The sequence below is a fragment of the Pelecanus crispus genome, chromosome 12 (genome assembly GCF_030463565.1).
Source record: "Pelecanus crispus isolate bPelCri1 chromosome 12, bPelCri1.pri, whole genome shotgun sequence".
In the NCBI taxonomy this organism is placed as follows: domain Eukaryota; kingdom Metazoa; phylum Chordata; class Aves; order Pelecaniformes; family Pelecanidae; genus Pelecanus; species Pelecanus crispus.
In genome coordinates this window covers 15,312,415-15,335,345 of record NC_134654.1, presented here as the reverse complement: position 1 = coordinate 15,335,345, position 22,931 = coordinate 15,312,415, and the positions used below count along the sequence as shown (strand labels likewise).

Here is a 22,931-nt window from a genome sequence, read left to right as displayed (position 1 = left end):
AATGGTTTAGTGGTGGACTTGTTATTATTAGGTTAATGGTTGGACTTGATGATCTTAAAGGTCTTTTCCAACCTAAACGATTCTACAATTCTATGATATGTCAATGCCAGGAGCTTGGTATTTATCATCACCATTAGCAACTCAAATGATGAATGGAATGCATCCTCAGGAACTGAGTAGATGAGATCAAACCTAGGGACTCATGAATACGCTACAGAGTGATGTTACCCTTAAGGAGGCTCCCAAAAGTCTTCAGTCTGGAACTGACAAGAACCTCATGAATTTTAGTAAAGACAGTGTGAAGTCCTGCATGTAGGAAGGAATAGCCCCATATAACAGGATATGTTGGCTGTTATTTGACTAGAAAACATCGTTGCAGAAAAGAATGATACGTCCTGGTGCGCATGTGTCAGCAGTGTGCCTTTGGGGGAATGAAGGCCAACAGCACATTGTCAGGGACTCATAACAGTGTAGCCAGCCAATAAAGGGAATTGATTTCTCCCCTGCATTCAGCTCCCACATCTGAGTACTGTGTCCAGTTTGGTGCTGCCTGGTGACAAGAAAGACATTGACATTCTGGAGTGAGTCCAGTGGAGAGCTTCCAACGCAGGTCACAGCAAATGATTTATGAAGAAAGGGTGGGGTTTCTCCACTCTGGACACAAAATTAAAATGTGGTTATCTTATTGCTATCTTCAACAAAAAGTGGGTGGTTATACAGTAGAAAGAGCCAGACTCTTCTGAGATATGCAGAGAGAAAAGGATGAGACACATGTTGCAGAAATAGAAATTTTGATGAAGTATTAGGAAAAAAAACTTCAGCATCAGGGTGGTCAGAGATTAAACAGGGATGCAGAGGGACTGAGAAGTCTCCATTCTTGGTGATAATAAAAACTTCACTGGAAAAAGTTCTGGGGAACTTGATCCAGCATTTGTCCTGCTTTGCACAGGAAGGTGAACCAAAGAACTACCTGAGATTCTTCCCAAATCACACATTCAGTGACACTCTAAGTTTGTCAATAAACTGTGTGGCAACAAAAAATGTTGACTCATGTGGGCAACATATCTGCTCTTCCACAGTGTTCTCTGCCTCTACCCTTCCATAAAGTACAGCCATGTCATCAGACTCTGAGATGGCCATCTTTGGAGAGGCAGCTCCTTACCTCCGAAAGTCAGAAAAGGAGAGAATTGAGGCCCAGAACAAGCCTTTTGATGCCAAGACATCTGTCTTTGTGGTGCATCCTAAGGAATCCTTTGTGAAAGGGACAATCCAGAGCAAAGAATCAGGCAAGGTCACCGTCAAGACTGAAGCTGGAGAGGTGGGTAAAATGCAACATTTACAAGCAGCATTAAATTCCCACTCGGAGATCTTAACTGACATGCATGTACCTTTCTTTCCTCTGACAGACCTTGACTGTGAAGGAAGATCAAATCTTTGCCATGAACCCTCCCAAGTACGATAAAATTGAGGATATGGCCATGATGACCCACCTCCACGAACCCGCTGTGCTGTACAACCTCAAAGAGCGTTATGCAGCCTGGATGATCTACGTAAGTACCAGCAGCAGTCTTCCTTTGGGTAGCTAGGAGGAACTGCTCTGCCAGGATAAGTGGAAACCCATGTGCTGTCTCCCTTCCTTGCAGACCTACTCAGGTCTCTTCTGTGTCACTGTCAACCCCTACAAGTGGCTGCCGGTGTACAACCCGGCAGTGGTGTTGGCCTACCGAGGCAAGAAGCGCCAGGAGGCCCCCCCCCACATCTTCTCCATCTCTGACAATGCCTATCAGTTCATGTTAACTGGTGAGTGGCTCTCAGTTATTCTATCAAAAAGGCATTTTAAAAGTAATCACATAATTTCCCTGATAAATATGCTGATATTTCCTTAACATATCATTAGAGTTTTATTTCAGTCATAGCTTTAATCACTGCTAATTTAAAAGATTTTTTCATGTCAGTATTTCTAAAAAGGAAGTATACTACCACAGATATTTAGTGTGTCTGGAAAAACAATAAGCCAAATGGACTAGGTGGAGTAAGGAATATAATTATGTCTGTAATGAAATAGTGAAAGTGAACAGGGTATGAAATCCATATGTGATGTAAAAATTCTGTCTAACAATGTGAAGTTAATTCATCAAAGGCCTACAGGAAACATCAATATCACAAATGTTCAGATTTGCCTTGATAAAACCATGACATGAAAAAATGAAATAGAATTATATATTGCTGCTAGCTTTGCATCCACCTTTTCATTCTTTTATTTCTCTGTGCTATTGGGTTCAGAACAATTAGCCATGCTCAAGATTCCTTTGTCGTGGGTCCTTACTCTCCTTTTCTCTACTTCTGCTCTAAATACAGTCTGTGCAGCAGAAAAGTAAAACAACAAAACCAGAAACAATTTACTGTATGCAGGAGAAAAAAGACTGTAAAGAGCACTGTAGGGAAGAAACAAATGTCCCTTCAAGGGTTTTCAATGTTCATAGAATCATAGAATGGTTTGGGCTGGAAAAGACCTTTAAAAATTATGTAGTCATTCCCTCTGGCTTTGGGAGGGACATCTTCCACTAGTTTACGTTGCTCAAGCTCTGTCCAACCTGACCTGGAGTACTTCTACTGATAGGGCATCCACAACTTCTCTGGGCAGCCTGTTCCAGTGGCTCACCACCCTCATCATGAAATATTTCTTCTTTATATCCAATCTAAACCTACACTCTTCTAGTTTAAAACTGTTGCCCCTTGTCCTGTCACTACAGGCCTTGGTAAAAAGTCTTTCTCTGTCTTTCTGGTAAGCCCCCTTTATATATTGAAAGGCTGCAATGAGGTGTCCCTGGAGCCTTCTCTTCTCCAGGCTGAACAACCCCAACTCTCTCAGCCATTCTTCATAGGAGAGATGTTCCAGACCTCAGACCATCTTCATGGCCCTCTTCTGGACCTACTCTAACAGGTCCATGTCTTTTTTGCACTGGAGACCCCAGAGCTGGAGGGAGTATTCCAGGAAAAGCATTACTTTGCAAATAATTGAATTTTTAAAAACTCTTACTAATAAGCAAAGGAAAAAGCATGCAGACATTTTGCTTGTCATAACTTACATTTACTGCATTAATTTTCAGTCTTTTTGTGTTCCTCATTTATGAAGTCTATTTATTTCTGCATCTTTCACAGATCGCGAGAACCAGTCAATCCTGATCACGTATGTACATTCCCTGCTCAGGTCCCTGCGGGGCTGCCTGATGCCAGGGGACCTCTTGCCTGACCACACTCCCTCTGCTTCTCTCTTTGGTTTCACAGTGGAGAATCTGGTGCAGGGAAGACTGTGAACACAAAGCGTGTCATCCAGTACTTTGCAACAATTGCAGCTAGTGGGGATAAGAAGAAAGAGGAGCAGTCAGGCAAAATGAAGGCAAATTAATAGACACTGGCTTGAATCAATGCTTTTCTCTGTTCCTGACATGGTTTTTAGAAAGGATAACCAGCAATAATTATTGTCCTGTAGGGAACGCTTGAGGATCAAATCATCAGCGCCAACCCACTGCTGGAGGCCTTTGGAAATGCCAAGACCGTGAGGAATGACAACTCCTCACGCTTTGTAAGTTTTTGATGACAGAATTTGACATTTAGAGGTGAACAAGGATGTCAGAACAGAAACTGTCACTTCGGAAGTGTGATGGTCAGATGATTGTATTCATTAAAATAATATTTTCCTCACATTTTTGTCAGCTAAAAACTATCTAACTAGACTATCTAATTAGCAAAGTAAAAAAGTGTAGTACAGCAAACAAATATATACAAAGGGGGATCATTTAAATCTGTATAAATATCTATATTATTTAATATTTATAAAAAATATATATATACACATACTCCTGGCATCTGTCGTACAGACTGTAGATACAAATTTGTGTAAATTGATATAATGCAGAATGAAGGGAGGGAGGGAGAAATGGAGGGAGGGACGGACGGACGGACAAAAAGGCAGACACACAGGATGGAAATTGCCTGCACCAGATCAGCAAAAATATGAATCTCTGATTTTTTAGACACAGAACCGGGCAGGTCTATTAATCTGACTTCAGACCTTGATACAAGTTGTCTGGGAAGGGATAGGGACAAAACTGTATTCAAGATTTCCTATCAGAAACTAAACTACCCTATGACATGTCCTTTTGATCATTTAAATGCAAAAAACAATTGGTAAATGTTATTATATAAGCTGTGAATGTCCTTGAGAAATCACACCAGCAGTGCACAGCCTCAGCCTAAAGTTCTATGTTCTGGGTGTGTTGCCCCTATCCCCACCACTCAGAAAATAACAGCTGCCTTCCACTTTTCTGCAAGATCCAAAAAGATCATTTAACATTTACACCACCAAAATCCACCTTCACAGCATCCTATCTGATTAAAAATAAGTGACTGCATCTTGGCTTTCTCTATACCCATCTGTTTGAATTGAGCCATAAATGACCTAATAAAAGGCTTGCTTAGTGGTTTTGTTGTTCCTTTGCATTCAGGGTTACCCACTACATAGCAATAGCTCAGCTCAGATCTTTATCTTAGTATTGCCATAGATGTAGAGATACATCTCTATAGAGAGATATAGACAGGTTCCTGTGTGGGTTTTTTGTTGTTGTTTTTCTTTTTTTAAGAAAAATAAGAAAAAATCAAAACAACTTCTAAGTTTAACTTCTGTCTTCTATGGAGAATGTAAGGTTACATACTTACAGTCTTAGTGAAGTGTCAAAATGCCATTTTTCTTTCCCTTCTAAAGGGCAAATTCATTCGAATCCACTTCGGAGCCACAGGCAAACTGGCTTCTGCTGACATTGAAACATGTAAGAGACCTCCTGACTTGATCACGTTCCTTCCTCCCTTTCCACTTCAGTGTACTTTCTCAGGCCTAACTCTGCCCTACCATCCTTGCTAGATCTGCTTGAGAAGTCCAGAGTCACTTTCCAGCTCAAGGCAGAAAGAAGCTACCACATATTCTATCAGATCATGTCCAACAAAAAGCCAGAGCTAATTGGTAGGAAGTATTATAAATTGTTTGATGGAATCTGAGCGTGTTTAACATTTATCTTCATTCTTATGCCCAGATATGTCTTATTCCTCTTTACAGACATGCTCCTCATTACCACCAACCCATATGACTACCAATTTGTGAGTCAAGGTGAGATCAGTGTTGCCAGCATTAATGACCAGGAGGAGCTGATAGCTACAGATGTAAGTGACATGGAGCATATTGGTATAGTGAAAGTTCCATGTAACGGCCTAGAGGTTCATTTGACTCATTCTGTTGCCAGAGTGCCATTGACATCCTGGGTTTCACTTCTGATGAGAAAACAGCCATTTACAAGCTGACAGGAGCAGTCATGCACTATGGGAACTTGAAGTTCAAGCAGAAGCAGCGTGAGGAACAGGCAGAGCCAGATGGCACAGAAGGTATTAACAAAATCTAGAACGCTGTCATTGGGAATAACAGAAACAGTTCCATAGGCAGTTGGCATTCAGATATCTTGCTCCAATTTACTTTCATAAAGACATAAATCTCAGCTTCCATAATACTTATGCTTCTAAATTTCCCTTCAAGCTATGACAAGATTGCAGTGCTGAAACCTACAGCTACCTCTTCGATGACATCCACTTTCAATGATCACTTCTCTGTCACTGTCTCCCTCTCTCTTTGTGTATAGTTGCTGACAAAGCTGCCTATTTGATGGGTCTGAACTCAGCTGACCTGCTCAAGGCCCTCTGCTACCCCCGAGTCAAGGTTGGGAATGAATATGTGACCAAGGGTCAAACCGTGCAGCAGGTAACAAACAGCTGGTGACTGAGAACCTCTGGCTTGTGTCTCTTATTATTTGCTCCAGATATTGTTTTTCTTCTGCTGCATTCTTCTTTGTTTTAGGTGAACAATTCAGTGGGTGCTCTTGCAAAGGCTGTCTATGAGAAGATGTTTCTGTGGATGGTTGTTCGCATCAACCAACAGCTGGATACGAAGCAGCCCAGACAGTACTTCATTGGTGTCCTGGACATTGCTGGCTTCGAGATCTTTGATGCAAGTACCACAGAAATCATATAAAATCTTGAAAAAACAATTAGGGCTCAAGAGAAACCGGAGAACTATGGTTAGTTTTTTTAAAAACATTCCATTAACTTCCAATTTCAAATTAAGTTTTGCATTTTTTTAAAAAAGTTTATTTTTTATTTTCTAGAAATGCTTTCCTTCCTTTTATACATCATTACGTTTTCTCCAGCACAATCCATGAGCTTCAATGGATCTGTATGTAATAGCTTTGTGTGATACACAAAGAAGCAGCAGCTGCCTTTTACATTATTAGCACAAATGTTGTAAGTTTTCAATTATTTTAGCTTAGTATTAAAAAAATCCATTGACAAATAGCACATAAATACTGAAGATACAATATCACAGAATGTAGGAACAGAAAGGTAGACTTAAGTCCCACACAAAATTGTGCCAAGGCTTTGGAAAAAGACAGCTATATATATCCTTTACTTCTGAAGAGCCAAAGCATTGGCTGCCTTTAGTGCAGACAGAGAAGTTTGATAGACATTTGGGGAAGGTACCTGAGTCCAAACCAGGACTGGTAAACACTGACAATGTCTATTTTTTTTTCTAAGGGCAATGGGATAATTTACATTATACAAGAGAAAAGAGTGATGTAAATTGCACCTTGATAGGTATAAGACTACCAAATCATTTCAGAATTTGATTTAAAAATAAATTATATATGTAAACATCATTCAGGTAGCAAAGAGCAAAAAAGCCTACAACCTCTTTAAAAATAGTTAATGGGTTGTTTTAACATTTAAAAAATCTTCATTTTAACTGGGCATCCCTGCATAGGATTCTGAGTGCACAGGAGAAAGCTATACAGGCTTCCATTTCATCTTGAGAATGAATAAATCTTGTCTTTGCACTGAGCAGTTCAACAGCCTGGAGCAGCTGTGCATCAACTTCACCAATGAGAAACTGCAACAGTTCTTCAACCACCACATGTTTGTGCTGGAGCAGGAGGAGTACAAGAAGGAGGGAATTGAATGGACATTCATTGACTTTGGGATGGATCTGGCTGCCTGCATTGAGCTCATTGAAAAAGTATGTTCATTACATTTAACACTTTGTTATTTCTTCTTTGTGACAGGATTTTAGGATTTTTCTTCAGCCTTATTTTTTCTTGCCATAATGCTTCACAAACCTACCTATTATTATCCATTTAATTTCCTGGTTATTTATATTCAAAAAGTACCTTTTCATTTCAAATATCATATGTATTGAGAAAGAAATTTCTAACTACCTTTGTGATTAGGCTACAAATGAGGCACCTTTAGGTTATCCATTAACTATATTAGTATGCATTTTTTAAAAAATTAGCTGTAATTTTGCTTGTTTGGTAATACAAGAATTAATGTGATCACACATAATTTCATGGCAGGGATTCTCTGTAGGTGTGTTTTCTAGTCTATAAAGATGAAAGATCTCTTCAGAAACACAGACACAATTTTCAGTGTTATGATTATGATTTCAATATTAATACTGTGATTTCTGAAACACAATTTCTAAGTAAAATCATAGGTCTATATAGAAAAAAGTTACTGGATGAACAGGGATGAATAAAACCATCACGATGGGCTGACACTGTTTTGTGTAACATCCTCTTGTACAGGAATGGAAAAACAGATATCTCATGAAAAATAAGATTTCAGGATGTAGCTGAAAAATCTGTAGATCTGTTGAACAAAGGTCGATGTTAGTAAGACACTTTCATCTACATAAATTTACCTTGGGAAAGTATTAATGCAAAAAATAAAAATCTCCTTTTGATTCATCAGAGTTTCCAAATAATTTAGAAAACTTTGTATGATTATTGTGACACTATCAGTTCTAAAATGCATGTTTCAGACACAAATTCGTATTTTGTCTAGAACTGCATGTGCAAAACTTAACAAAGATTTGATCCATTTTTGATCCAAAAATTTAATCCGTTTCTCAGTTTCCTGTGCCTTACTGCAGTCTCTTTCTGAAGGCAGATCTGTATTTTATTGCTGTTATTTTTTGCTGCTTCTTCCAGCCCATGGGTATCTTCTCCATCCTGGAAGAGGAGTGCATGTTCCCCAAGGCAACTGACACCTCTTTCAAGAACAAGCTCTATGACCAGCATCTGGGCAAGTCCAACAACTTCCAGAAGCCCAAGCCTGGCAAAGGCAAGGCTGAGGCCCACTTCTCCCTGGTGCACTACGCTGGTACAGTGGACTACAATATCACTGGCTGGCTTGAAAAGAACAAGGACCCTCTAAATGAAACTGTCATTGGGCTGTATCAGAAATCATCTGTGAAGACACTGGCATTACTTTTTGCCTCTGCTGGTGGAGAGGCAGGTCAGTTCTCTGACATGTCATCCCTTTGCATAATGTACAGTGGTTCTTCAAAACTGTGGAATCATGAATGGGCCCCAAAGCCATAAATGTTTCATTATCTTCCCTTTATCAGAGGCTAGTGGTGGTGGTGGCAGCAAGAAAGGTGGCAAGAAGAAGGGTTCTTCCTTCCAGACGGTCTCAGCTCTTTTCCGGGTAACTAAATACTTTATAATTTCATCTATGCAAATTACAATTAAACTGCACTTTCAACTGGCTCAACCACAGTAAAAAAACCAACCTAACAACTTTTGATCGTATCATCATTAAAAAAACCTAAACCAACCTTATGGAATGAAAAATGATACTGTAAAGTCCTAAACTTACACTTAAAATAAACATGAATTTTCTGACAAAACTATGAAGTACCCACCCCCTAACTCTCATTCAGTTGATGGCAACTTTTTTTCTTATCCTAAAAGGTGATGTTCAATGTTCATAATCAAAGGGGATATAGCTATTGGTTGAGGTATTATCAGTTGATAATTTTCAGCCCAGTGCATCTCAATTGATAGGCCTAGGTTCAAAGAACCTACGAGTTAGTTTTCCCATATTTCATATAAACACACACTAAATCATGGTCCCACAGGAGAATCTAAACAAGCTGATGACCAATCTACGGAGCACTCACCCCCATTTTGTCCGTTGCATCATCCCAAATGAAACAAAAACACCTGGTAAGACGCTCAGGCAGAAAGAAAACTTCCTCTGATACAGCCATTCCCCTCTACAGTGGAAACTGGTATTCATTTATGCTCTGCATTGCTAGGAGCCATGGAGCATGAACTGGTACTTCACCAGCTGCGGTGTAACGGTGTGCTGGAAGGCATCAGAATTTGCAGGAAGGGATTCCCCAGCAGAGTTCTCTATGCAGACTTCAAACAGAGGTCCGTTTCCTTTCTGCTCTCCATTCTGTCTTCACTGCATAAGTTATACATCATAACTATTTTAACATTTCTGGTTGTTTTTTAATGCCAACTCTATCTCATCATAACTGAAAGAAGGGGAAAAAGCTGAAATGTACAACTAAAAGCAACATGTATGGCTAGCAAAAGAGAAATTGTTGAGAAATGAAGAGATAAGTCAGGTGTCCTCACTGATTGCTATTCAGCACACAACTCTGTGTGTCATGTCTCGGAATGCCAGTGTCTCTGAATATGGAAGTACAATAGCTTGTACTATTGTACTATTGTACTACTTGTAGTACAAGAGCTACAAGATTACAAGCCAATGCTCACAAGATTAAAAAATGCAGATGTGGCTACAATACTTTCTCAGACAAAAATTACAAACTCAGATAGAGTGCTTTGGCCATTGCATCAGCCGCAAGTTTCAGGGGAAGGTGCTTTCCTCCTATATGCATAGTGGCAATGTTCCTCTCTAGCAATTTTCTACGGCATAGTTTAAGTGAAAAAGGTATTGGGCTGAAATGGCTGGAGATAAGTGTCCTCTTTTCATCTACGACTGATCACCTAAAGACAGTAAAAGTTTCCTTAATTTTGTTATCAGATTAGGACTTCATTAGAACTGTATCTTCAAACAAGGGATGGAATTCCAACTTCCTCAGCCTGATCCTGCTGCAAAGGTTGCCCTTAATTTCAATAAACAGTATAACCTTATGACTTGAGATTACCTTAACTCATATTTCCTCTCATTTCACAGATACAAGGTGCTTAATGCCAGTGCTATCCCAGAGGGACAGTTCATTGATAGCAAGAAGGCTTCTGAGAAGCTTCTTGGGTCAATTGATGTCGACCACACCCAGTACAAATTTGGCCACACCAAGGTACAAACCCTCCTTGACTCACTCACTGTGTGCCTCTGCTTTGCTCTACCTGACAGTGATGTGTGGAAACATTCCCTTTCTCAAGGTGTTCTTCAAAGCTGGGCTGCTGGGACTCCTGGAGGAGATGAGGGATGAGAAACTGGCACAGCTCATCACTCGCACACAGGCCAGGTGCAGGGGCTTCCTGATGAGAGTGGAGTACCAGAGAATGGTGGAGAGGAGGTAGACATTCTTCATCTTCAGTTAAATTACTGTACTTGGGGGAAAGTGTTGGCACTCATCATACTGAAAATATGCAATTTACATTTTAATTATGCTTCAGGGAATCCATCTTCTGCATCCAGTACAACGTTCGTGCATTCATGAACGTCAAGCACTGGCCCTGGATGAAGCTGTTCTTCAAGATCAAGCCCTTGCTGAAGAGTGCAGAATCTGAGAAGGAGATGGCCAACATGAAGGGGGAGTTTGAGAAAACCAAGGAAGATCTTGCAAAGTCTGAGGCAAAGAGGAAGGAGCTGGAGGAGAAAATGGTTTCTTTGCTGCAGGAGAAAAATGACCTGCAGCTCCAAGTGCAGGCTGTGAGTATTATTAGTATATTTCTTCTAGGGGAAAATAAGTAAGGTCTAAATTCTGTCTCATAGTATGGAACTCTCACACTGCACACTAAATTTCCTTAGAAAATGTTTTAATCTGAATCACTAAAGGTAAAATTCAGACCAGTCACTGTCAACATTATAATATGAGGTTCTAACCTGGGAATGACTTTTTAAGTCTCTGTGCCTATAGGTATGTTGCTCCCTGCAAGCTCACAATATAAGGTCCAGCTGTAGTCACTAGAGATTTCATATATACAGTTAACAGAGTCTGGAGAGCAATTCAGCTGACTGCTCACTCTGGTTTTAATCAGTTGCCTAAGTAAAAGAGCCTTATGTTGTTTCTTATGATACATGGTACCTCACCTGTCCTCCTGCAGCTACTATTCCAGGAAGACACAAATACCCTCTACATTCTAACTGTCAGCCCCATGTGTGTCTCCAATGTCCTTTGGAAGGTCAAAAGATTTGGCAATATTTACACAATGCTCTTGTGTCTTTAAGTGTCTACTCCAAAGCTTCAAAATAAAGTCAGATTCAAATGGAAACCACTAATTGCATCTAGATTATGTACCAATTTATCTGGAACAAAGAAGACGAATTCTAACTAAGTCTTGGAAAGAAAAGCTTTTAGAGAGATAAAACAAAAAGATCTGTGCACAATGGTATTCAGATACTAACTTTCAGGGACAGTAATCAAAATCCTTAGGAAAAAAAAAAAATTATATATTTAGATACCTTCTCTATAAATACAACAAGAAAGAATACTTGGTGAGAGGAAAAAAAAAAAAAAACCCACAAAAACCAAACAGAAAAACCCCCAAAAAACCAGAACAAAAACCGACTCTGATTTAAAAGAGGCAATGCAAAAATAATTTCCCACAAGATAATACAAAATAATAATTCCATGTTGCTTGGAAAGGAAAAGGAAATACCCTTTTTCTACTCAGCTTTTGCTAAAACTTGGGATTAGCAAACAAAAATATGTTTCTCTAACAGGAGGCTGATGCTTTAGCTGATGCTGAGGAAAGATGTGATCAGCTCATCAAAACCAAAATCCAGCTGGAAGCCAAAATTAAGGAGGTGACTGAAAGGGCTGAGGACGAGGAGGAAATTAATGCTGAGCTGACAGCCAAGAAGAGGAAACTGGAGGATGAATGTTCAGAGCTCAAGAAAGATATTGATGACCTGGAGTTAACGCTGGCCAAGGTTGAGAAGGAAAAACACGCCACCGAAAACAAGGTATAAGGCACAAGCTGTCACTCGCGCTCCAGAAAGGAGCACTGTGCTGTTACAGGACTTCGGTATCTACTTCCTTTACTTACATTTGCTCCCTTCTTCTGCAAGGTGAAGAACCTCACAGAGGAGATGGCAGCCCTGGACGAGACCATTGCCAAGCTGACAAAAGAGAAGAAAGCCCTCCAAGAGGCCCACCAGCAGACACTGGATGACCTGCAGGCAGAAGAGGACAAAGTCAATACTCTGACCAAAGCTAAGACCAAGCTGGAGCAGCAAGTGGACGATGTAAGCACATGTATAGCTAAATGAAACGGAAAACTTTGTAGAGGAAAGCGTAGGCAGCAGAGCACTGATGGCTTTGTTCTTTTTAGCTGGAAGGGTCCCTGGAGCAAGAGAAGAAACTGCGCATGGACCTTGAGAGAGCTAAGAGGAAACTCGAAGGAGACCTGAAGCTGGCAAATGACAGCATAATGGACTTGGAAAATGATAAGCAGCAGCTGGATGAGAAACTGAAGAAGTAAGTGTGGCTGTGGGGCACCTGAGTGCTGGGCTGGCGCACTTGGGTGGTTGTGTTCAGGCACTAACACGGTTTGCTTTGTGCAAAGGAAAGACTTTGAAATCAGCCAGATCCAGAGCAAAATCGAGGATGAGCAAGCCCTGGGCATGCAATTGCAGAAGAAGATCAAGGAGCTGCAGGCAAGTCTGTGTTCCTTCCCCTCTCCCACCCAGTCTCAGGTCAGGTAGGAGGAGGCCATGGGTGTGAAGGGTCCCTAAATGTTCCCCAGGCTCGCATTGAGGAACTGGAAGAGGAAATTGAGGCTGAACGTGCCTCTCGGGCAAAAGCAGAGAAGCATCGGGCTGACCTCTCGAGGGAGCTAGAGGAGATCAGCGAGCGCCTGGAAGAAGCAGGAGGGGCTACCACAGCTCAGATCGAGATGAACAAGAAGCGTGAGGCAGAATTCCAGAAGATGCGCCGCGACCTCGAAGAGGCCACGCTGCAGCACGAAGCCACGGCTGCCGCCCTGCGGAAAAAGCATGCGGACAGCACAGCTGAGCTCGGGGAGCAGATCGACAACCTGCAACGAGTGAAGCAGAAGCTGGAGAAGGAGAAGAGTGAGCTGAAGATGGAGATTGACGACTTGGCCAGTAACATGGAGTCAGTCTCCAAAGCCAAGGTATAGAATTGCAGTAGAACACACTCACAGGGCCAAGGTACGGCACACAGGCTACATCTACCAGCCACATTCTCATAAAATAATCCCTGCTGTGAGGATAAGGTAGAGTCCAGGTGTTCATCTCTTTCCTTCCTTGTGTTTGCTACCTAGGCAAATCTGGAGAAGATGTGCCGCACTCTGGAAGACCAGCTGAGTGAGATCAAAACTAAGGAGGAGCAGAATCAGCGTATGATCAATGACCTCAATACTCAAAGAGCTCGTCTGCAGACAGAATCAGGTGAGACATCTGCATTCCTGAGGTGCAATGCGAGGATCTGCACTCCATGAGGATACCAGGCCACTCCTGATTACATGGGTTTACAGGCAAAAACCGTCATATTATTAATAGTCTAGTTACTCTTTTCACTTTACCCTTCCCAGGTGAATATTCACGCCAGGTGGAGGAAAAGGACGCTCTGATTTCTCAGCTGTCCAGGGGCAAGCAAGGATTTACCCAACAGATTGAGGAACTCAAGAGACATCTGGAGGAAGAAATAAAGGTCTGGAAGTACCCTACTGTCCACAACGTACATCACCCCTAAACGCATCTGGGGAATCCTGTCTTACCCAAGATCGGTTCAATATTCTTTACCCAAACACACGTAGTACTGGATGGAACACCAGTAATGCACATACCCCAACTCATAAGCTAGAGGGGGAAGGACGCGTAATGATTTTGATGCTGGAGGCAGTCGTCCACAAGGCTTTTGTGAGAATCTGGCAATACTCTCTAAGACAGGATTCAGACACATATGTCAAAACATTTACAGAAACAGCAGACTACTGTCCCCAGTGCACCTGTCACTAACACATCCTGGTCTTCCAGAACACGTTGATGAAGGCTTCATCAGCGCCCAGCTTTGCATTTGCCTAATTAGAGTTTCATTCTAATTTCACTGTCAAGAGGCATCTCAGGACAAGTATTCAGGTTACCAACCCCAATGCCCCCACAGGCCAAGAACGCCCTGGCCCACGCCTTGCAGTCTGCTCGCCATGACTGTGACTTGCTCCGGGAACAATATGAGGAGGAGCAGGAAGCCAAGGGGGAGCTGCAGCGTGCCCTGTCCAAGGCCAACAGCGAAGTGGCCCAGTGGAGAACCAAATACGAGACAGATGCTATTCAGCGCACAGAGGAGCTGGAGGAGGCCAAGTACGTGGGAAGTGGGAAGTCGAATGCCTGGAGAAGACTGAGACTGTCAAGGGAAACTGGAAATTGGAGTCTCTGAGAGTGGGTTGGGACAGCAGTGGGACGAAGGCAGGGATATACTGTCTGTGTGGTAAAGCGGAGAGAGGGAGAGAGAGGAAAAGTGTGTGGTGGAAAAAGTGTAGTTTGGAAGGACAAACGTAGCCATTAGGGCTAGAAAGGCTAAGATGAGCCGAATACTCAGTAGGTGCTAGGACACAGAAGTGATAGACCCTTTAGGCTGCACGCAGTCTTGGAACAGAAAAAACACTGTGAAAAGCGCTAGGCTCAAAGCCCCCAAACAGGCCCTCTCATGAACAGTACAAAATTGGCTCCCCTCTAAGCTCTAACCTGGAGCTGTGCTTATCTCCTCCCAGGAAGAAGCTGGCACAGCGCCTGCAGGATGCAGAGGAACACGTCGAAGCTGTCAATGCCAAATGTGCCTCCCTGGAAAAGACAAAGCAGCGGCTGCAGAATGAAGTGGAGGACCTGATGATTGACGTGGAGCGATCAAATGCTGCCTGCGCAGCTCTGGATAAGAAGCAGAAGAACTTTGACAAGGTCTTTTGGGCTCCAGACCTGGGGCTCCTGGGCAGAGCATCCCCTCCTGATTGCCACATCCATGCTGAGGCCCTGTTTCTCTCCAGATCCTGGCAGAATGGAAGCAGAAGTATGAGGAAACGCAGGCTGAGCTGGAAGCCTCCCAGAAGGAGTCTCGCTCTCTCAGCACGGAGCTGTTTAAGATGAAGAATGCCTATGAGGAGTCCTTGGATCACCTGGAAACGCTGAAGCGTGAGAACAAGAACTTGCAGCGTAAGTCCCTGGCCCTCTGCTCCTGGCAGGGCTTTCCCACAAGCTTGTCTATCTACCACACTAGGTGGGTCTGGGCCTTGCAGTGACAAGAAGATGCCTGTCACCTTGGTGCACCAGGGCCATTCCCCATTCGGCACTGTGCCTGACCATGCCACTTTTCACCTTTCCTTGCAGAGGAGATTTCCGACCTCACGGAGCAGATTGCTGAGGGAGGAAAAGCGATTCACGAGCTAGAGAAAGTAAAGAAGCAGATTGAGCAGGAGAAATCTGAAATCCAGGCTGCCTTGGAGGAAGCTGAGGTACATGCCCATTATCATTGTTTTCCAGAGAGGGGTACTGAGGAGCAGTGTGAGAGATAAAAGCTTGGGACTGTCAAGGAAAGTCAAGGCCTCAGTTTCCACATCATCCAGCGCAAAATAGTCCCATTTTTCTGTGTAGGAGGTAGTTTGGAAGAGAACAGCTGTAGGAAAAAATCCTTTTATTGATACAGTGTTTCTCTCTTATTCAGGCCTCCCTAGAACATGAAGAGGGGAAGATCCTGCGCCTCCAGCTTGAGCTCAACCAGGTGAAGTCTGAGATTGACAGGAAGATAGCAGAGAAAGATGAGGAAATTGACCAGCTGAAGAGAAACCACCTCCGAGTTGTGGAGTCCATGCAGAGCACCCTGGACGCTGAGATCAGGAGCAGGAATGAAGCCCTGCGTCTGAAGAAGAAGATGGAGGGAGACCTGAATGAAATGGAGATCCAGCTGAGCCATGCCAACCGCGTGGCTGCAGAGGCACAAAAGAACCTGAGAAACACACAGGCAGTGCTCAAGGTGTGTTAGGCTAAGGACGTGCTTGTAGGTGTCTAGCTTGTCTAATCATTGCATCATAGAACAGTTTGGGTTGAAATGGACCTTCAAAGATCATCTAGTCCAGCCCCTCTGCCGTGGGCAAGGACATCTTTTACTAGATTAGACTGCTGAAGACCCTGTCCAACCTGACCTTGAACACTTCCAATGATGGGGCATCCACAATGTCCTGTCACTGGATACCAGGAAGAAGAGATCGGCACCTCCCTCTTCACTTCCCCTCCTCAGGAAGCTGTAAGAGAGCAATGAGGTCACCCCTCAGCACCCTTCTCTCCAAACCCCGTGTCCTCAGCTGCTCCTCAGAGGACATGCCTCCCAGCCGTTTCAACAGCTTTGTTGCCCTCCTCTAGATGCATTCAAGTACCTTAACAACCTTTTTAAATTGTGGGGCCCAGAACTGCACACAATACTAAAGGTGAGGCCACACCAAAGCTTAATACAACAGGAATTCAGCTCCAGCGGTGCCTTTGCTTTCCTGATCCTATCCCTACACATCCAGGCAGCATCCCTATATTCTTCCCAGGTTACACGTCTTTGGTTCTGCTGCCCACGCTTTTCCTTCTTACACTTCAGTTTGACCAGGACGTCCTTACTCGGCCATGCTGTTCTCCTGCCTTCCTTGCCTGATTGCTTACACATGTGAACTGAGAGCTCTTGCACGCTGAGAAAAATGTTCTTAAAGGGCTGCCAACTCTTTTCTGCTCCTTTATCCCTGAGGGCAGTTTCCCAGGGGGTCCCACCCAGTAATTCCTTAAACAACTGAAAGCCCGCTCTCCAAGTTCAGGGTCTTGACCCTACTCTTCATCTGGCCCATATCCCTCAAGACTGTGAATACCACGAGGGTGTGATCACTGCATCCCAGGCTGCCACCAATCTTGACATCTCTAACTAGTTCTTCTGTGTTGGTAAGCAACAGGTCCGGTAACGCTTCTCCTCTGGTTGGGCTGTCTATCCCCTGGATGAAGACATTGCCCTTGATTCACTCCAGGAGTCTCCTGGACTGCTTACAGCTTGCTATGCTGCTTTTCCAGCAGATGTCAGGGTGACTGAAGTCCCCCAGCAGGATCAGAGCCTGCGAGCGTGATGCTTCCCATAGTTGAAGTAATAACACTTCGTCAACAGGCTCCCCTTGGCCCGGTGGCCTCTGACAAACACCACCCACTAGGTTTTCTTTGTTGGCTTGACCTCTAATCTTTACTCATAAGCTCTCAACCTGGCTCATCACCGTTCTTCAAAGACAGCTCTGGGCAATTGATCCATTTTTTACACAGAGGGCAACCTGCCCACCTCTCCTTCCTTGCCGGTCCCTTCTGAACAGTTTATAGCCGCTGATTGCAGCACTCCAGTCATGTGATTCATCCTACCAGGTTTCAGTGACGGTGATTAGATCACAGCTTTCTAGCTGCATGGTGGCTTCCAACTCCTCCTGTTCGTTACCCATGCTATGTGCATTGGTATAGAGACACTTCAGTTTGGCTGTCGACTGTATTACCTTTTTAGAGGAACAAACCCTAATTCCTTTGGGGCATTTCACAGATGTTTCCTTGTTGCTTCCTAACACATCAGCAGCCCCTGGCTCTTCTCTGTTACTCAAAACTCCATCCCCTTCCCCCACTAAGTCTAGTTTAAAGCTCTGGCCAGCTTGTTGGCAAAGACCCCCTTTCCCTACTTGGTCAGGTGAATCCCATCAGCTCCCAACAGACTGAGCTCCTCAAAGGTAGATCCATGATCATCAGAAGCCAAAACCTTGAATATGGCACCAGCTAGACAGCCAGGTCAACAGCTAGACAACCTGTTCAATATTTTATTCCTTCCTGAACGTCTTCCTCTGACTGGGAGGATAGAGGAGGACACCACCTGTGCTCCAGATCCTTTTAACATTGTTCCGAGGGACATATAGTCTCTTTTGATGCTTATAAGTTGCAATATCGTTAAAGCCTACATGGAATAGTAGGAGCAGATGATAATCTGAGGGTTCACCAGACTTGGCAGCCTCTCAGTGACATCACAAATGCGAGGTCCTTGTAGGTAGCAAACTTCTCTAGAGAAATTGTCTGGATGGTAAATGTGTGTTTTGGTGCCTCTCAGTGGGGAATCTCCAATTACTAATACCTTATGTACCTTTCTGGTAGCACTAGTTCTAATGCAAGTGGGTGGTGGTGGTTGGATCAGCTCTACATGGTTGACTTTTCCTGTCACCATGTCTGTTATGTAGGGGCACTTCAGAGGATGGGAGAAGGTTCTTTCTTCTGCCACAAGCAGGGACAAAGGTCCAGTTTCCTTCATCTTGTAAGTAGCTTGTGTCAGTCAGCTGGAGTTTGAATTCAGGCTTACCTTCCCCTTGCACAGCCTTAAATTTAGGCAGGGCTGTCACTCAGCCTGGGGCAGTGTGCAATACCATGTATCGGTCTCATGCTCACATTCTTAGATAACTGTGCATATACTGACATAATCATTCTGCATATAAATATATACTATATCTAAAAATACACATATTATACTGACATAATAATTATTAGACTGGTGGTAATTGCCATTGTGCAACAGTGTTGTGCCACCTTATAATTTCTCTTTCCTCTCTTAAAGGATACCCAGATACACTTGGACGATGCTCTCAGGACACAGGAGGACCTGAAGGAGCAGGTGGCCATGGTGGAGCGCAGAGCAAACCTGTTGCAGGCTGAAGTTGAGGAGCTACGCGCAGCCCTGGAGCAGACAGAGAGGTCAAGGAAAGTGGCTGAGCAGGAACTGATGGATGCAAGTGAGAGAGTTCAGCTCCTCCACACTCAGGTTAGATTAATGAGATTCAAAATCTCAAGAGCCTTTTTTTTTTTTTTTCCTTTCCAGATTTTTCATCTGTGTAAATTCTTAAATAATCTCTTGTGATGAAAAACTTAACCTGGGCTGGAATTATTACCCTTGTACAAAGAACTGGATTACAGCTAAATGAGTAGGTTTGCATTAACAGGAGTCAGAAGTGCTGCTTAAAATTTTAAGGACTCTCTGCTATCTAGCTGTGTATGACCTGACAAGATGCATAATTTGAAGGAGGATGCTAGTATTAGATATATAGATGATAACTTCAAATTTAACAGTAAATTTCTAAGTAAGTGCTCTGTTTTGGAACTAACTGGACAGTATTTTTTGTTGTTCAACAGAACACCAGCTTGATTAACACCAAGAAGAAGCTGGAAACAGACATTGCCCAAATTCAGAGTGAAATGGAGGATACGATCCAGGAAGCCCGCAATGCTGAAGAGAAGGCCAAGAAGGCCATCACAGATGTGAGTTGGGGGCTCCTTTCACTGCTGATGGTGGATATACTCTCCCCCAAACCGTCTCCAGCCCCAAAACGGCTTTGACCCTTTGCTCTCATCAGGCAGCCATGATGGCAGAAGAGCTGAAGAAGGAGCAGGACACCAGCGCCCACCTGGAGAGGATGAAGAAGAACCTCGACCAGACAGTGAAGGACCTGCAGCACCGTCTGGATGAGGCTGAGCAGTTGGCGCTGAAGGGAGGCAAGAAGCAAATCCAGAAGCTGGAGGCCAGAGTGCGTAGGGCTTTCAGTTGTGCATGAGTGAGCATGTCATGTGAGTAACGACCAGGGGAGCTCCACAGATGGGCTTCTCGTTGCAGGTGCGGGAGCTGGAAGGGGAGGTTGATGCTGAGCAGAAGCGCAGCGCTGAAGCCGTGAAGGGTGTGCGCAAGTACGAGAGGCGGGTGAAGGAGCTGACCTACCAGGTAAGGCAGGAGGCCTCCTTGGGCTGACAGAGTTTTCTCACAGCAAGTCAAATTTTGCACACACCATCCCCAAGGGGAATTGTTAACCTCATGTGGTGGGAAACCAGTAATTCATTCTCTTTCCTGCTTACCAACCACTCCAGTCTGAGGAAGATCGGAAGAATATTCTCAGGCTCCAGGATCTGGTGGACAAGCTGCAAATGAAGGTGAAATCGTACAAGAGACAAGCTGAGGAGGCTGTAAGTATTGCTTGAGAATAGGCAAGCGTTGCTTTCTGTGGGTGTCACACAGGTGCTGAGGAGATGAATATCAGAAATTTTGAAAATGCTGGTGATCAACAATCGAGGGGTTTAGGGTCTTTGTTGTCCAGATAACCCCCCCGATACCTGAGCACCAAACAAGTGGGAGAATAAGTACACAAATGACAAATCCAAGTGACAAAATAGCTCCTGAAGTGAGACACAGTACTGGTGAAGCTCGTCACAGTGGGGTCCTCAATAAGGGGGGATGAGGCGGTCTGTGTGAGGCTTATGTGTAAGCAGTGGTGGGTGGGGGATGGAAGTTTGTGCCTTCCCCCCGGGAAGAGCCACAGCCCTGCAAGGCCGAGGCGCAGCAGCAGCGAAACGCCCGCCCTGGGCTCCTCACCACCAACTGCCTCTCCCCGCACAGGAGGAGCTGTCCAACGTCAACCTCTCCAAGTTCCGCAAGATCCAGCACGAGCTGGAGGAAGCCGAGGAGCGGGCTGACATTGCAGAGTCGCAGGTCAACAAGCTCCGAGTGAAGAGCCGGGAGTTTCACAGCAAGAAGATAGGAGAGGAAGAGTGAGGACGTCATGAGGCAGCAAAGTGACCTGAGGGAAGCACAAAATGTGAACCCTCTGTCACTTTCCTCTGTAATTAGTCTTTGTAACTATGTCAATGTCTAGAGAATAAAAACCATAGATTCCTTTGCATACACGGCAGAAGCAGTGCTTTTGGTTGTTAGAATTCAATTCTGCAGTTACTTAAGTTTTGGTTGTTTTCAAACAATTGATTTTCAGGCGTAAGCTCCAGAAATCAATTTGTTTTCTGGAGTAAAATCCAGAAACTGTACTACTCCAGCTACTGTGACAGTTACAGCCATCAGAGCAAACAACATTTTTTGCACTACATTACAATGTAGTGCATGTTTCCCAGCAATGGAATTGTAATTTAAAGTTAGAATTATTTTCTATAAGAAGAGAAATTGTAAACCAATGTCTTACAAGGTTTACAAGGATACATATCAAAAGGAACTGGTTTTGATTATCTAAAACTGGAAATGAGAACAACTCTGGGAACATGACAGCATGAAAGAAACCTCCGAGCCTGACACTCTGAGAATATAGGGAAACACTAAACATGGCAGCTCCACACTGCCAACCAGTGCTTCCTGTCTGCCTTTTGCAGCAATTAATGGGTTTTGTTGTAGAAGTGAACTGAATGCTGGGTGGAAAGAAGTAGCCAATAGTAAATGACTTTTCTTTTCATCCCACATGGGGTAACAATGCAAACAACTAAAATCAGAACATAATGTGTGGGCAGGACAAAAATGAGGAAAAGCTGACCATGAGGAAATGCTTCAAGGCAGAAAAGATGGCTCCTGACCCCAGGCATTCTCATGAATGAGGGGGCTGTGCAGTCTGAGCAGATGGCAAGTCTGGATGCCACTGGTGCCTCCACCCTGAAGCAGAGAGCATTGTACCCACTGGGAGATCACGATGACTCTAACATTAGTGCTTCATTTAGCTGGAATAGGTGTTTAACAGAGGCAACTGCCTAATTACCTGCACAGGAAGCAGCACGGCAGCTTAAAATATGGAACAGCCATTCTGGCAGCACTGGACCATGGTGCATTGTGTAGCTGCTAAGGGCAGATTCTACAAGCAGATGTCAGGAATGGTAAAGGAGACTTGCCTCTCTCTCACTACTGGGACACTTACAGGTCCCTCGAGGTTCCTGGCTAGCTCTACACCACTACATTTCCAGGGAGTACTTCAAGAAGCTGTGAAGTTGCTGGGGAAAGGAGCTGGAACTGTTGGAGGGGAGGTGGGGAGGAGACAACAGGAAGGAAACCTTTTGCACTGACTGCAGTGGTCAGTGTGTTTGCAGCAACAGCACTCAGGATTAGGAGGTCCTCCTCCCAGGCATGCTGAGGCTTACACCCAAGGAAAACTCCCATGTTATACCTAAATATGGAATTACTTCGCTGGGCAGCAGCTAAATATGTTTAAGGAAAAGATGACACCCTGTGTTGACTCTTGTGTCACTGTAAGTGATGCTCTTGAGAGACAGCATCTTTATGTGTGAAGCTGTGAAATCTGCATCAATGCCAGCAATATCTGGGCACCAAAGAAGGGAAACCACCCCTCTCCTCTCTCCCTTCCCACACTATGCTCCCAAGAAATAGGTGGGATTCTTTCTTTCCAGACAAAACCTTTGTTTCCACACCTTGAAAGGAAGCAAAAGGATTTTGTTTGTACTAAAGCACATATTTCTTTAAATGAACAAACAAACGAATGATACCAAATGCAAAAGCTTAGTTCCAAAGTCAGTGTGTTGCAACTGTGGCTCAGTAAAAGCATGGAGAAGTATTTCCAGCTCCGTGGATACCTTTATAAACCTGCTGACTGGCAAATGCCGCAACAACTTTGGGGACCATATTTTGACGCCTAAAATCCCTGTTCCCCTTGGACAATATTACGATGACCATCCTGGCCTGACTGTGGAAGAAGCGTGATGCACTTGAAGCACTTGAAAATGTTAGGGCTCTTCTCTCACCTGTAAGAAATTATGGCTTGAGAATTTGTTCCTAAATGCTCAACCGATGAAAAGTAACATTGCAGGTTCCTTAAATGACAACATCTTGGTCCGATTATCTACTTCAAACTGCATGTGTGGGAAATGGAGACAAGTCCCACACATTGCACTGGGCTGGCCTTGCCACTGGCTATCCTGGAAAGCATGACTGGAGACTTCCCGGAATCAGAGTGGAATATTAATGGGAGGGGTAAGGATAAAGAGCAGGACAGAAAGTGAAAGAGAGAAAGCAAGAGAAAAGG

General features: G+C 43.8%; 1 protein-coding gene across 1 annotated transcript; it reads left to right on the top strand.

Annotated features, from left to right (window-relative positions):
• Positions 1-1,114: 1,114 nt before the first annotated feature.
• LOC104025902 (myosin heavy chain, skeletal muscle, adult) lies at positions 1,115-20,677 on the top strand. The gene is made up of 38 exons (XM_075719479.1): positions 1,115-1,318; positions 1,407-1,550; positions 1,644-1,800; positions 3,163-3,190; positions 3,289-3,400; positions 3,494-3,586; positions 4,766-4,829; positions 4,922-5,020; positions 5,114-5,217; positions 5,298-5,436; positions 5,688-5,806; positions 5,903-6,052; positions 6,944-7,114; positions 8,088-8,394; positions 8,507-8,586; positions 9,020-9,107; positions 9,200-9,317; positions 10,093-10,216; positions 10,302-10,438; positions 10,539-10,794; positions 11,809-12,051; positions 12,157-12,333; positions 12,420-12,565; positions 12,654-12,744; positions 12,834-13,223; positions 13,374-13,500; positions 13,644-13,762; positions 14,216-14,412; positions 14,823-15,006; positions 15,093-15,258; positions 15,433-15,557; positions 15,767-16,075; positions 18,698-18,901; positions 19,270-19,395; positions 19,491-19,661; positions 19,748-19,852; positions 19,996-20,091; positions 20,522-20,677. Exons 1-38 carry the CDS (start codon positions 1,115-1,117, stop codon positions 20,675-20,677), a joined length of 5,826 nt encoding a protein of 1,941 aa, XP_075575594.1.
• The last annotated feature ends 2,254 nt before the right edge of the window (positions 20,678-22,931 follow it).

Bases quoted from the DNA above. Each gene is read 5' to 3' on its own strand.
- LOC104025902 (XM_075719479.1), top strand. From the start codon at position 1,115: ATGTCATCAGACTCTGAGATGGCCATCTTTGGAGAGGCAGCTCCTTAC. The intron at 4,830-4,921 runs GTAAGAGACCTC...CATCCTTGCTAG, and splicing joins TTCTGCTGACATTGAAACAT to ATCTGCTTGAGAAGTCCAGA. The intron at 5,218-5,297 runs GTAAGTGACATG...TTCTGTTGCCAG, and splicing joins AGGAGCTGATAGCTACAGAT to AGTGCCATTGACATCCTGGG.